Raw genomic sequence first — 13,329 nt, forward strand, 5'->3', positions numbered from 1 at the left:
GTGTATGGGATCACGGGTGCCCAAGGATACCCTGGGGAATGCAGAAGCGCAAGGGAGAGGATGTCAGTGCCACTTAACAGGAACTGAGGGCAGGACTCAGATGCAGTGATGAAGCCTGCTAATCTCAGCCAGCATCTGCCCTGCTTGGACCACTGGGGCTGACAGAACAAGCTCTAAGGCAAAACTTTGAGACCCATAGGGTAGAAACCTTATTTTCCACCATATCCCCAGTGCCTGGAACCACAGATGGCGCACAGCAGGTGCTCAATAAACACTTGTCAAATGAACAAACACCATGAGCATGGCTAATGGCATTGGAGAACACTCAGGGAAGAGCTCTCCGTCAGTACGGAGAGGGACCCGTTCTTCAGAAGATTCTTTTATTAAAACTGGGTGACACTGATAAGGGGGCAGTACAAAAAAAATTTTGGTCCATGAAAAAAACATAATAATTCAGTTAATAAAAACAGTTATCTTCAACAGGGACACTGTAGGAGTGCTGAGCTTCCTTCTCATGGTTCCAGCCCCAGGGACAGAGGCTGTCCAGTGTCACTGTGGGGAGAACCTTTCGGGAAGGGGAGGATTAATGACTGGAAGAAGATGGGGAGAGAGTCCTGCTGTCCCCAGCGTGGAACAGGCAGGGATACAGGGCTGGGGGATGTGCTCGCAGGAGCCTGAGGAGGGGGTGGGGAAGCAGGGGCTTTGTCAGTTCTGCAGGTTTACAGCCCATGCCGAACGGAATTCCCCCTCTGTGCCCAGCTGTCTCCCACCCTGCTGTGTTGAGTCTGCGAGCCTGGGATATGCTAACTCGGGGGGGTGATACAACCTGGAAGAATTTGAGGCTCTCCTGGAAAGATGCAAAACCATCTCAGTTCCAAGGGGCCAAGATCACACAACAAGGTCCTGCTGCTACCTGAGGGGTCTGAAGCTTTGAGGGCGGGGGCTGGGGGTCACAATCCTGTGAGGCAGGGAGAGGGAAGAGTCACAAACCCGAGTCAGAGCTCTCTCCAGCCCTAGGCGCTTTCACTCCTCAGTGCCCTAGCAGTCACCAGTGGGTGTCAACTGGGCAGACAAGGGGCAGGAAGACAGGGATGGCCCAGGGCTTTTACCCGTTTGATTGCAGGCCTGTTTCTCCATGAAGGGATGGGGGAGGCAGGGTGGAGTGAATGAATGAATCACACCTCCACGCTACAGCAGAAAGGAACAGCCTCTGCTGGCAATGACAGCACCCTAGGTGAGGTCCCCGGGGCTCTGACAGGGAAAGGCAAGATTCCCCCACCCGAATGCCCTCAGTTAGGACAGACAGGAGGGAATCCTCAACAGCAGCTACAGGGAGTGTGCTGGGCGGGAGCAATACTACGAGAACAAACTCTAATACTGATGTGGACCCCCTGTAAGGGAGGGGAGGAGCACTGAGACAGCAGGCCCATCTGGAGGGCTGCCGACTGACCTGGGGCACAGTGGAGCCCAAGAGCCAGGGTTCCTTTAGTGCTAGAGGGCAACAAGGGAAGGGAGAGTTTGCTCCATACCTGTGGAGGGAAGGAAGGAAACTGGATTCTGTTATCAGGAGAGCCAAGATCAACTAGCTTATAGAGTGCCCTCAGGCCTGAGTCGTGGAGAAGGGGCTATAGCTCCCAACTCCTGGGTCTCTGAAGGGCAGGATCAGTGTAGCTGGTCCCCTTGAAGACCACTTGGCCTTAGGCCCAATCCATTCAATGCACTGATTACCACTACAGGTTCTCTCTCTAATACTATCTAGAGGTCCTATGCAGACCAGGGGAGGGGAGAGGCACATGGGAACTTTGTGGGGCAAAGGGAAGCTGGGGATAGGAAGGGATGGGGTGGGAGAAGAGGAGAGCCGGTGTCACGTGAGACCCTCTTCATTCTGGTGTTGTCTTAGAACCGACAGCATCCCCTGGAAAGCCCCAAGCAAGACCAAGGCAGGTGCCATAAGGCAGGCAGCACAGGGCCCAATAAAGAAATCGGTGCAGCCAATGAGGGCTGTGGGAGAAGCCCTATGTATTTCGGATCCCCAGGGCTTGCTCTAATTCTTGCCGTCTCTGCTGCACCTAAGGAGAAAATAGTGGCGGGAGTGGAGGATGAGACAAACCACAAGTTGTTCTTGAAGCTACTGAGCCCCACCAGGTGCAGACCCCTTGCCTTTTGTCGGTCTCCCCTCTGCACCCCAGGTGCCTACCTTGGAGTAGAAGTATCGACACACAGCCTCCTGGGCCCAAGGCTGGAAGTAGAACTCTGCTCGGCGTTCCTCCTCTGAGTTACCCACCACATCAGTCATGACCTGAGACAGAACAGGAAGCGGGAGAGAGAACAGGCTTGTTTCCTTCCTTGTCATCTGTTATGGACTGAACAGTGTTCCCTAAAAGATACTGAAATCCTAACCCCCCGGTACCTGTGAATGTGACCTTCTTTGGAAATAGGGTCTCTGCAGATGATCAAGTTAGGATAAGGTCATTAGGGTGGGCCTAATCCAATGATGGGTATCTTAATAAAAAGGGGAAACTCAGACACAGAGACAGACACGTACAGAGGAAAGACAAGGGGAACACACATGGAGAACACCAGCTGCCAACCAAGAAGCACCTGAGCGACTAAAAGCCAGGAGAGAGGCCTGGAACAGACTCTCCCTCCCCACCCTTGGAAGGGGCCAAACCCTGCTGACACTGTGACTTCAGGCTCTAGCCTCCAGAACTGTGAGACCATCCATTTCCCTTGTTTAAGCCACGGGGGCCGTGGTACTTTACTAAACCACTAAAACAGCACCCCAAGCCACTCATGCTGTGGACAAGCCCCTGCCTTGTTCAGGGATCCTTCCTGGCACCCCCGTGCCCTGCTCCTCTGGCCAGGCTGGCTGCAGTCAGCACAGGACAGGCGAGAACTGAGGGCGTCTCACATACTGTGCTCACTCCTGCCTTCCTGCCTGAGCCTGCGGTGCTCCTCTCTCTGCGAGCTCCTCTCAGAGAGCACCCCTCTCTCAAATCCCAAATTCTCCAGAAAGCCTTTCCAAGCTATCCTAGTCTCACCAATCTCCCTTCTCCTTTGTTTCATCTTATTGGTACCGGTGAAATTCTGATAATGTCGCACATGATTTATTACTTTTAAAATCCCAATAGCCTGGTTTCTCAAACAGAATGGATGCTACTTTGAAAGCAGGGGCCGAGTTTTGCAGTCTGTATCCCCTACAACGTGAGCACAGTGACAGCACACAGTAAATACGAGATAAACACTTGACGGTTTCATTTCCATTTCCCTACTCGAACACGCTGAAGGAAGTCTGGCCCCTCGCCTCTCCCCGGCTCTCCACCACACGCTACAGACACAGAGCAGACATGTGCCTCTTGGGCCCAAGTCTCTCTGCACCTGTCCCCGGTTCTCTACCTTGAGGTCCCGGCACTGGGACTGTAGCCAGTCGTTGATGAAACCCTGAGGGTCTCTGGCAAAGCTCAGCATGAACTCCCGCTGGGTCTTCAGCTGATTGATAGTCTCTATTGTCTCATGGATCTGAAAGGAAGAAGGAAAGGAAGTTCGTAACATTTCCACGTTGGGGAAAAGCAAAGTTAAGTGGCAGGCAGTGTATGACTTCTCCTTGTGCCACTCCCAACCAAGGAACAGAATGCAGCCCCCAAATGGCACTGCTGCCCAGGGCCCCACCTGCTCTGGCGCTTGGCGCTGTCTCTGTCCACCGCCCGTGTGTGAAGTTTTCCTTACAGTCTGCACCATGTCCACTGTGGATGACACTACATGGGAAATTTTTAATCCACAGCACAAACGGAAACTCTCAGGTAGAAAAAAAGTGGTACACAGGGCTGTCTCTGCAGCTGTGGTCCGTGGGTTTTGTTCGCTGATGCTCCACGCTCTTCCTGGTAATTTCATCTACTTGTATGTCTTCCAGCACCACTGACGGTAACGAGTCCCCAGGCTGCAGATCACAGACCATTTTCTACACTCCTACTGATGCATCTGCTTGACACCTCAAGACACCTTAAACTCCCCAAAACAAAAGCACTACCTTTTCCCAAGGCTTGCTTCTCCTGCTCCCAATCTGAATGACCACAACTGCACACTCCAGCTGAAAACCTGGAGGTCTTCATAACACCTCTTCTCCCTCACACCTCACCCCACCTCTCCATCCAGTGTCCAGATCCCTACAGTTCCACCTCAACACCTCCCAAACCTAGCTACTCACGTCCATCCGTCCTCACGATCAGCGCCGTAAGGTTAGGCCCATAGCATACATCATGCGCATTATTGCACCATCCCCCACCTAGGCTTCGTTCCCCCAGATCTGACCCCCTTACAGTTCACCTCCCACTATCCTGCCAGTGAGCATTCTAAATAACACAGCACCAGGCCCTCCCATTTTCAGGACAAAGTATAAACCAGTTTACCCTGCCTCAAAGCGGTTTCAGGACTAGGTTCCTGCTTCCCTCTCATTTCTTCCCCCTGGCACCCCGAGCTTTATCTAACACAGTGAAGAGCTGGTGTTTCTTCAACATGCCAGGTTCTCTGCTCATCTCTGGGCCTGCATATGCCCTGCTCCCTCTTCCTGGAATGTCCTCTGCCCCCCACACCCTCAAGTACCATCATCCTTTCTCCCCTTTTCTTGACTCCCATCAGTTCAGTTCAGTCCTGCTCAGTTGTGTCCGACTCTTTGCGACCCCATGGACTGCAGCACGCCAGGCCTCCCTGTCCATCACCAACTCCTAGAGCTTGCTCAAACTCATGTCCATTGACTCGGTGATGCCATCCAGTCATCTCATCCTCTGTCTTCCCCTTCTCCTGCCTTCAATCTTTCCCAGCATCAGGGTCTTTTCCAAGGAGTCAGTTCTTCGTATCAGGTGGCCAAAGTATTGGGAGTTTCAGCTTCAGCATCAGTCCTTCCAATGAATATTCAGGACTGATTTCTTTTAGGATTGACTGGTTTGATCTTGCAGTCCAAGAGACTCTCAAGAGTCTTCTCCAGCACCACAGTTCAAAAGCATCAATTCTCTGGTGCTTAGTTTTCTTTATAGTCCAACTCCCATGTTGACTCCCATGTCCTTCAAGATTAGGTTGGGGCATCACCTCTTCCAAGAAAGCCTTTCTGTTTTCCTTTGTGTTCCCAGAGCCTTTCTGGCTTTACTTGCATGGACTGTGTCTAATAACGTTCACGGTAATAACAACAGAAGCAGCAGCCGCCATTTGTTTTTATGTGCCAGATACAACGTCATGTCTTCACATACATTGTCTCATTTAATCCTCATAACAACTTTAGAAAAATAGGCATTATGGTTTCACAGATCAGAAACTGAGGCTCAAAGCTATTAAGAGATATAGTTAAGAATCAGAACTTATGTGTGTCTGGCTCCAACCAGCACCAGAGTGCCCAGCATATATTGGGTATCAACATATTTTGAACGAATATCAAAAATCAAAGAAGCCAAGAAGCTGTGATAGAGGGCTGGTGACACCCAACCATCCAGGCCATGGTCCCTACCTTGTTGTCTAGGGTAGCAATCTCCTGCTGGCTGGCAGTAGACAGCAGAAAAGAATTCATCTGGGTCTTCAAGGTATCATCCACTTCCACATCAATGTCATAACAAGCTGTCTTTTTCTGATCATTCGGGTCAACACTGAGGAGGAAACCAAGGGGGCCTGGTAAAGGGCTTGTTCCCTAAGACCTAATTACTTAAGTCTTAGACTGAAGGGCAAGGAGTTGACTGCAAAAGGGTACCAGAGACCTTGCTGGTGTGACAGAAATGCTCTGTACTCTCCCTGCCGTGGTAGCTATAGGATGTGCACATCAGCCAAAAATCATCAGATTTTAACTGGGTGCAATATACTGCATATAAGCCTCAGTAGTAATGGTAAAAAGTCAAATGGTACAAAAGATAGCCAATGAAAAGTAAGTTTCTCCTTCCCCACAAAGAGACCACTGCTACAGTATCTTTACTTATTAAACTTAAACTGACTCTGAAAATACATTCAAGTAAACACACACCACACAAAATAAAACGTGGCCTAAATTTAACCACACGAATATAGGACAAACTAGCTTCTACTGACCCAGCGTATGGGTTGTAGGAATTACTATCAGCTGAGTGATGATGGTTCAGGGTCTAGCGAAAGGACAGCTTTACTGGAGTTAATATGGAGTAAGGGAAAGAAGGCAAAGACTATGTAGAGCCAGAAGGCATGGTGCTCTGAGGAGAAAGTGCCTTCTTTCACTATCTGCCTAGACATGCCTTGTTCATCCATCTTCTGAACAGAAAAGCAGACAGAGGTAATGGGAGTTGGAGTCTCAGACTGGAATGTCCTACCACCCAGAGAAAAGACAGGAGTTCATCAGTGATGAGCTGATAAATTCTAATAACTGATTCTCCAAAAGAGAAAAAGAACGGTAAGAAAAAACCCTGACTTGGAGCATTTGCTAATTTCTGTGTTTTAAATATTCTCCACACGGTTGATTTCAAGATGCTGACATTATATCACTCATCGAGGAATTGGGAAGGGATGTGCAGTAACACATCATTAGATAGTATTTCCACCACACAGACACAAGAGACAGAAGTAACTTCAAAAACACACACCAGTATGTGTATGTCAGTTGCTCAGTCGTGTCTGACTCTTTGAGACTCCACGGACTGTAACCAGCCCGGCTCCTCTGTCCATGGAATTCTCCAGGCAAGAATACTGGAGTGGGTTGCCATTCTCTTCTCCAGGTATTTTCCTGACTCAGGGATTGAACCTGGGTCTCCTGCATTGCAGGCAGATTCTTTACCATCTGAGCCACCAGGGAAGCCCAAACACCAGTAAACCAATATAATAACTCAGATATGATGACTTTCTGAGTACATTTACACTTATTTTTTATATAATGTATTTAATCGCAAGTTTATATAATCCTAAGTAATGACTGTGTTTAACAACCTGCTTATAAATTTCCTAAAAATTCTGAGAACTGACTTGCGCAGGTGGTACAAGCCAGCTCCAGCACACACTGCCTTGCGTACACATGCTTACCTGATGACATGATTAATGATGATGGGCTCAGGTGGCATAAGCAAGGCATGGAGCCGTTGGGGAATCTCTGAAAACTTCATACGTTGAGACTCAAAGATCTGTGGGAAAGAGGAGAAGCAGCTAAGAGTACAACTGGTGCTGCAGTGGACTTGAGAAAAGAGTGGAAACTTTTCTCACCTGCTGGAGGTACTTGTCACAAATGACAAACTCCCGCTCATGTGGGTCCTGGAGCTTGTGTGTCTTAATATACTGCCACAGTGCTTGAATGATCACCGGACGGGTCTGGGTGTGGATGCCCAGGAGCCGAGCCAGACGAGGGTCTAATTTAAACTGAGGAGGCTGGAGAGAACGAGGGTGCAGAGGTGAAGCTAGTGAGCTGAGTCTATGTGCTATTATGGGGCACTTGGTGTGGCCACACATTCATGCCATTCAACAGGCATGCATGTTGTGCTTTCTCTGGAGCAGAAAAACACGAAGAGGAACTCAGAAATGACTAAGACCCTATCCCTTAAAGATATGCAGGGAGCTAACGGTCTGATGGCAAATTCCCTGCAACTGGACTTAAACTGCCTTTAAATGTCAGACTGCTGATGGGATGGGGCTGAAAGCTGGGCCTCCTCAGGGCAACAGATACCTGGTAGTCCAGCATCAGCAGGACAGTGCACCGCACATTCACGTCTCCTGGCCGCTTCACCTGGAAGCCGTCCGTCTCCTGGGTAGTGGCGGTCCTGTGCCACTACAGAGAGGAAGATGTCAGGGGGTGCTCTCCCAGAGGAAGAGCTGGGGTGGGAGGGAAGAGCGTCTGTAATGACTGAATTTTCAACTTTGATTAATGAGGCTACTGGAGAAGAGCAACAGCATGAGACATTTTAAAAAACCGCATATGACTTTGGGATTCCTGTCTATAAGGAGACAGACATTTTAATTCTGATTGCTCAGGGTCACATTTAAATTAGCCTGTATTTTCAGTGATAATTTTATCCACAAAATGGATAATATACACTTGTACAGTAAAATAACATAGCTATCATCTACTGAGTACTTACTATGTGCCAAAGTATTCTAGGACATGTACTTGGATTATCACATTGAATCCCCACAACATCCATATGAGAAAGGCACGATTAAACCTATTTTACAGATGAGAAAACTAATGCTTACAAGAATGAAGCAAGCTGCCCAAGGTCAACAGCCAATAAGTGGTGGAGCTGTTATCTGAGCTCTGGTGTGTTGGAGTCCACAGTCCACATTCTCAGGCACTATGCTCTACTGCTATAAAGTTAAATATATTTACAAATTTCTATTGATTCTATGACTTACTTCCCTTATTAGATGGTAAAGACCTTCCCATGTTTCTTAGTGGTTGAGGTTAAGGGGCTGCGGCTACACTGGCAAAGAAAGGAGCAGGTTAAGTTCACTTGGAGTGCTCGACTATCTCATTCTTGTTTTGACTGTATCACAAAGAACACTGCTGCTAACAAGGTCTTTAGAACACTATGTAATCAGGCATTATAATAAAGAATTTTTGATGATTTGGAATGTGAATCTAAACAAAGCAGGAACCAAAAGCAAGCAGCAGATCTGTAAAAGTAGCCTCGCTGCTGCTGCTGCTAAGTCGCTTCAGTTGTGTCCGACTCTGTGCGACCCCATAGATGGCAGCCCACCAGGCTCCCCCGTCCCTGGGATTCTCCAGGCAAGAACACTGGAGTGGGTTGCCATTTCCTTCTCCAATGCATGAAAGTGAAAAGTGAAAGTGAAGCCACTCAGTTGTGTCTGACTCTTAGCAACCCCATGGACTGCAGCCCACCAGGCTCCTCCGTCTATGGGATTTTCCAGGCAAGAGTACTGGAGTGGTGTGCCATTGCCTTCTCCAAAAAGAGAAGAAGTAGCCTTGGTAAGGACTAAATCCTATTAATGAACCCCTTAAACACAGCACTTGTTACCAGAAAAAAAGATGAATGGCATGTGGAGAGCTACATCTCACCATTCCTAGCATGTATAAAAAGCCTCCATTAGACTTTCTCTTGAGAGTGGGGGCAGCAATCGAGATAATTAAATTTAAAAGGTGGGACAAGTCAGACTATAAGAACTCTTGGGTCCAAACGGTACCAAAACCAAACATCTAGTGCCACCTGGAGGCCAATGTGCAAACTGCATTGGAGGTACCCACGCCCCTCTCCCTAGACATTGAAGTTTAGCTCCCAAGGCCATCATCCACTACTGATAAAGCCAAAGTCTAGAGGACAGAACTACTCACTTCTACCAGATGGTTGTCTGGTCCATACAGGTCTTTGTCCAGTTCGATCACCAAGGATTTAAAAAAAGAAGAAAACTTCCTCTTTTGTTTGGTGGCATCATATTTGGACAAGGCTGACTGGAAAAGAGAGATGAGACGTCATGTTAGAAAAAGCCAGAAGAAATTCCCCAAAACAAAGTCCCATAAACAAGGAACCCACAAAAGCAATGGGAAAAAAACAAAAATGTCTTCTGAGTGTATCTTAGGAAATGGCAAGGTAGGTGTCTATTAAACAAGTTGCGGTAGCAACAGAACCCCGAAGAAGCAGCCTATAACGTGTATAGGGTCATTGGCTTGCCCACCTCTTTTTCCCAAGGGAAATGATGCAAGTTAAGCCAAACCTTTACACAGAAAAAAGCGAGTCTGAACAGAGAAAATTCTGACTCTAGAGGAAAAATGAATCACAGGTAATAAGCAGCCAGAACAAAAACAGCTTTATCTGGATGACATGGCACCACTGGCAGATGGACTGGACCTATATAGAGAAAACAGAGGCTCCGACATTGACCCCTGCTTCTTCTGAAAAATGCGTTCACACTGGCTTACCTGTGAACAGCTAAAAATAGAGAGCCAGAGAGTATAAGGGAATGGCAGGTGAGCGTCTCCAAGGAGCTTCTGGGGTGGGAAGTTGGAAACTATCACCTGGCAGCTGATGTTCCCCATGAAAAAACAAAGAGCCAGGCACAGAAATCAATCCCACATAAACTGCGAGCTGTTTCCAATAGGAGCTGGGAAGATGGAGAGGCCACAGCAGAAATCAAGGACCTCAAGGACTCAGGGAAGAGAGCATGGCCCAAATGTTAAGTGCAAATTCACTTGGTTTACAAGAAAAAAAATAACTGAAAAATCTGCAGATACTGCCAAATCCAATGGCTAGCAGCATCAGGAGAGAGGTAAACAACAAATCAAATCCCAGCACAATAAGGTTCTCGATGTGATACCACAGAGAGGGCCAAGCTGTGGGAGCCAGACACAAAGAACCATTGTCTGTTAGTGCAGAGAACACAGTGACCCTCTCCCTGCTGTTCCCAACAGGAGCTGTAAGCACCAGTCAGGCTTCCTGCCAACCAGACAATACTGCTTGTTCCCAGAAGCTCCCACCCCGGACACCGACCACGGTGGACCTTGAACTCACATCCTCCAGGAGCCGTCCTTCTACCCGAAGTTCCCAGGAAGCCACCGTCCCTTCCCCATCCTCAGCATCTGACTTAGCCGGATTGAAAGTGTTAGAAATGAAAATTCGCAGCTTCCGTTTTTGCTGAGGAAGGCAGAAACAGGATTGACAGTGGGGCCTCAGTGGTTTGATGTTGAAGACAAGGGTCCCCCCAAACCCGACAATGACTCCTAACAGACTGGCTTACTGTCTACCCAGTCCCTGGGGTGGCTGGATGGAGATTCCAATGAGAAGAGGAGCACATGCCACGGGCCTCAGTGCAAATGCATTCACCGGGATGCCAAGTAGACAGTCATGCAAGATGCCAGGTTCCCAAGGTGGCAGAGCAGTTACGGCAAAAACACCAACAGGGTATATTTCTGGTGCAAGAACTATCAAAAGCCCCTTCCCCTTTGCTGTTCTGTTCTTACGCTTCTAATGTAATTCTCAGTTTGTAGGCAGAAGAGATGTAATTTAAATGCCAAGGAAAGCTGTGCTATGCCTTTGATTTCTCATCCTAAGCCTGCTGAAGGTTCCCGAGTCCTCTCCTTTGGCTCTCTGCCTAGTACTCTCTTGTGTTACCTTGATGGGACGTTTCAAGGCCTCCTGGATATCTAGCCGTTTCCTCATGATAGTCTGGTCCAGTTTCCTTTCAAAAGCCAAGAGATCCATATAGGCCTGGGATTCTGGTACCAGTTCACGAATCTTAGGGAACAGAAAGATATCATTGGGATCTAAGGCTGACCATCTCTACTCTCCAACTCACCACAACCTCAAGAAGGTCTATACCCTGGACTCACCCTTTGAGGTAGAATTTTGTCAGCCATCTTCTTTTTTTTTGCACTGTTTGGAATAAATACTGTTATCAGGTTGGGATGGAACTAGCCAGAACATGAAGACAGGCTGTCAGCACCTCCATTTATAGTAAAGTGAAGAAACTGCAAAGCTTGTCTCAAATCAAAGACACCCCCGCCCCTAACAAACACAAAGCAATTATTTCAAGAATGAGTACCGCCTGCTGACACGGCACTGCGCTTCTCTGCTCAGGCACCCCAGCACCTGCGTCCTCTCAGGCCTCCTCCCTCCCTCCCGCCACCCTGGGATCATCTTACTTGTGGTTCCGATTTTGGACCGCCTGCTGCTGGACCTGCTGGATCTGCTGAGGCGCAGGTCTCTTGCGGGACTGGTCCATCCCTGACTGGGCCAGGCCAGGTCGGACCGAAGGGTTCCCCCCATAGCCAGGGGGTCCCATGGAAGGTCCCTGAGGTGTCATTCGGCTGCCTGGTAGCATACCTGGTCTCTACAGAGGGGAGAGGACCTAGAGATGTCATGGCTTCCCCTGCAAATCCCACCAAGAAAGGGAAAGTGGGGGAGGCCTGAGTTCTTTGAATGAAACAAGGCAGGAAGGTGGGGTGGAGCACAATGGTGGGGTGGGAGGAGAGCCCTCTACCTCTCTGATATCCAAGTAATTGGAACTTCCACTGCTCCAGCTCTGACTCCACAGGAGAATATAGGCCCAAAGCAAAGACAGCCAGACTATACTCAAATCGCCCCCCTCCCCCGGTCTATTTTGTATCTGGCACACTGGACATCTCTTCTAGTCCCATATTTACTCAGAGAGTACTGTCAGGCACTATCTCCTCAGAAGCTGACCTCAATTTGCCAGCTACACCTTCTGTGTTCCTGGGCACTGGACCTGCCTAGTCCATTTGCACTCAAGGTCTCACAGGCCCACGTCTGGCCTCACTTCGTCCACCCTGGTTTTACATCCTGACTCCCCAAGAAAACAATGCCTCTAGGAGCAGGTGGGGATGCTAACAGCCTCCCTTCCCTTCCCCGCAGCGTCTCCCCCGACCCCAACTCGGCGCCCGAATCCCTCCCAGGCGCGTCCCTCCTCCTCCTCCCCCCACCCCTGTCACTCCCAGGCCCCCGCTCGGCCCCGCCCCCGGCCCGCGCCCCTCCTCCTGCCCCACTCACCGGATAGGCCGCTCCAGGCATCGGGGAGCGGTATAGCCCTTGACCCGGCGCCGGGCCCATTCGCACCGGAGGCCCCGGTGTCCCGCCCGGGCCCAGGGCAGCCGCCGCACCCGCCCCTCCTGAGGCGCCGGCGCCGCCGCTCGGAGCCACAGACTGGAAACCCGCCCGGGCCGCCATCTTTCCCGGAGCCGCTGCTGCAGCTGCACAAAGAACCGGAACCGGAACTCCCCCCGCCCCCCCCCGCGCGCCCCCCGTGCGCCCTCCTGTCCGCCCGGCCGGCCCGCCGGCACGGGAGGCTCAGGGCAGCGAGACTGTGGGCTAGAGGGGAGCAACTAGCGGAAAAGGCGTGTGACCACTCCCTCCAGCTTTCACGATCCGGGAGGGAAAACCATCGAGAAGAGCTCTGGGACAGAGAGGCCATGCGAAAGGGCGCCCCCAGGCCGACGGAGGGAGACAAGGACCTGGAAAGGGGGACTACTGCACCATCCCTGCGCGAGGGTGATGGAGTAAATGCTTCATCTTGGCGCAGTGCGTTTACCTTTCCAAACGCAGTGCGTTTTTCCTTTCCTTCTCTTCCTGCTCTAAGCCCAGCACACTGAAGAGAACGCACTGTTTATTCCATTTTACAAGCAGGCGAGGTGAACTCAGTAAATGACTTGGTGAAGTCAACCAAGTTAGTAGTAAAGTCAAAACCTATAATGCAGATCTTCCGGTTCATAGTCCGGGGCTCATTCCATAAAGTGCCTCAATAACTACAGGAACTTCAGCCCAGCTTTCCCCCTGACTTTTAACCTAAACTGCTACCAGATTTTAAGTTTATTTCGAAGTGTGACCCTTCCTCCTCGCCAAAGAATCCTTTCTGCTAGGACTTCTTTTGGGGATC

General features: G+C 49.8%; 1 protein-coding gene across 1 annotated transcript; it reads right to left on the reverse strand.

The window, feature by feature from the left end:
• Positions 1-363: 363 nt before the first annotated feature.
• Positions 364-13,122, reverse strand: SMARCD1 (SWI/SNF related BAF chromatin remodeling complex subunit D1). The gene is made up of 13 exons (XM_069584435.1): positions 12,447-13,122; positions 11,582-11,769; positions 11,270-11,312; positions 11,052-11,174; positions 10,452-10,574; positions 9,278-9,394; positions 7,655-7,756; positions 7,198-7,359; positions 7,021-7,118; positions 5,495-5,630; positions 3,397-3,519; positions 2,198-2,299; positions 364-2,069 (listed from the first exon to the last, which is right to left on the reverse strand). Exons 1-13 carry the CDS (start codon positions 12,621-12,623, stop codon positions 2,016-2,018), a joined length of 1,548 nt encoding a protein of 515 aa, XP_069440536.1. The 5' UTR covers positions 12,624-13,122; the 3' UTR covers positions 364-2,015.
• Positions 13,123-13,329: the final 207 nt, after the last annotated feature.

The sequence above is a fragment of the Ovis canadensis genome, chromosome 3, assembly GCF_042477335.2.
Source record: "Ovis canadensis isolate MfBH-ARS-UI-01 breed Bighorn chromosome 3, ARS-UI_OviCan_v2, whole genome shotgun sequence".
Classification (NCBI taxonomy): domain Eukaryota; kingdom Metazoa; phylum Chordata; class Mammalia; order Artiodactyla; family Bovidae; genus Ovis; species Ovis canadensis.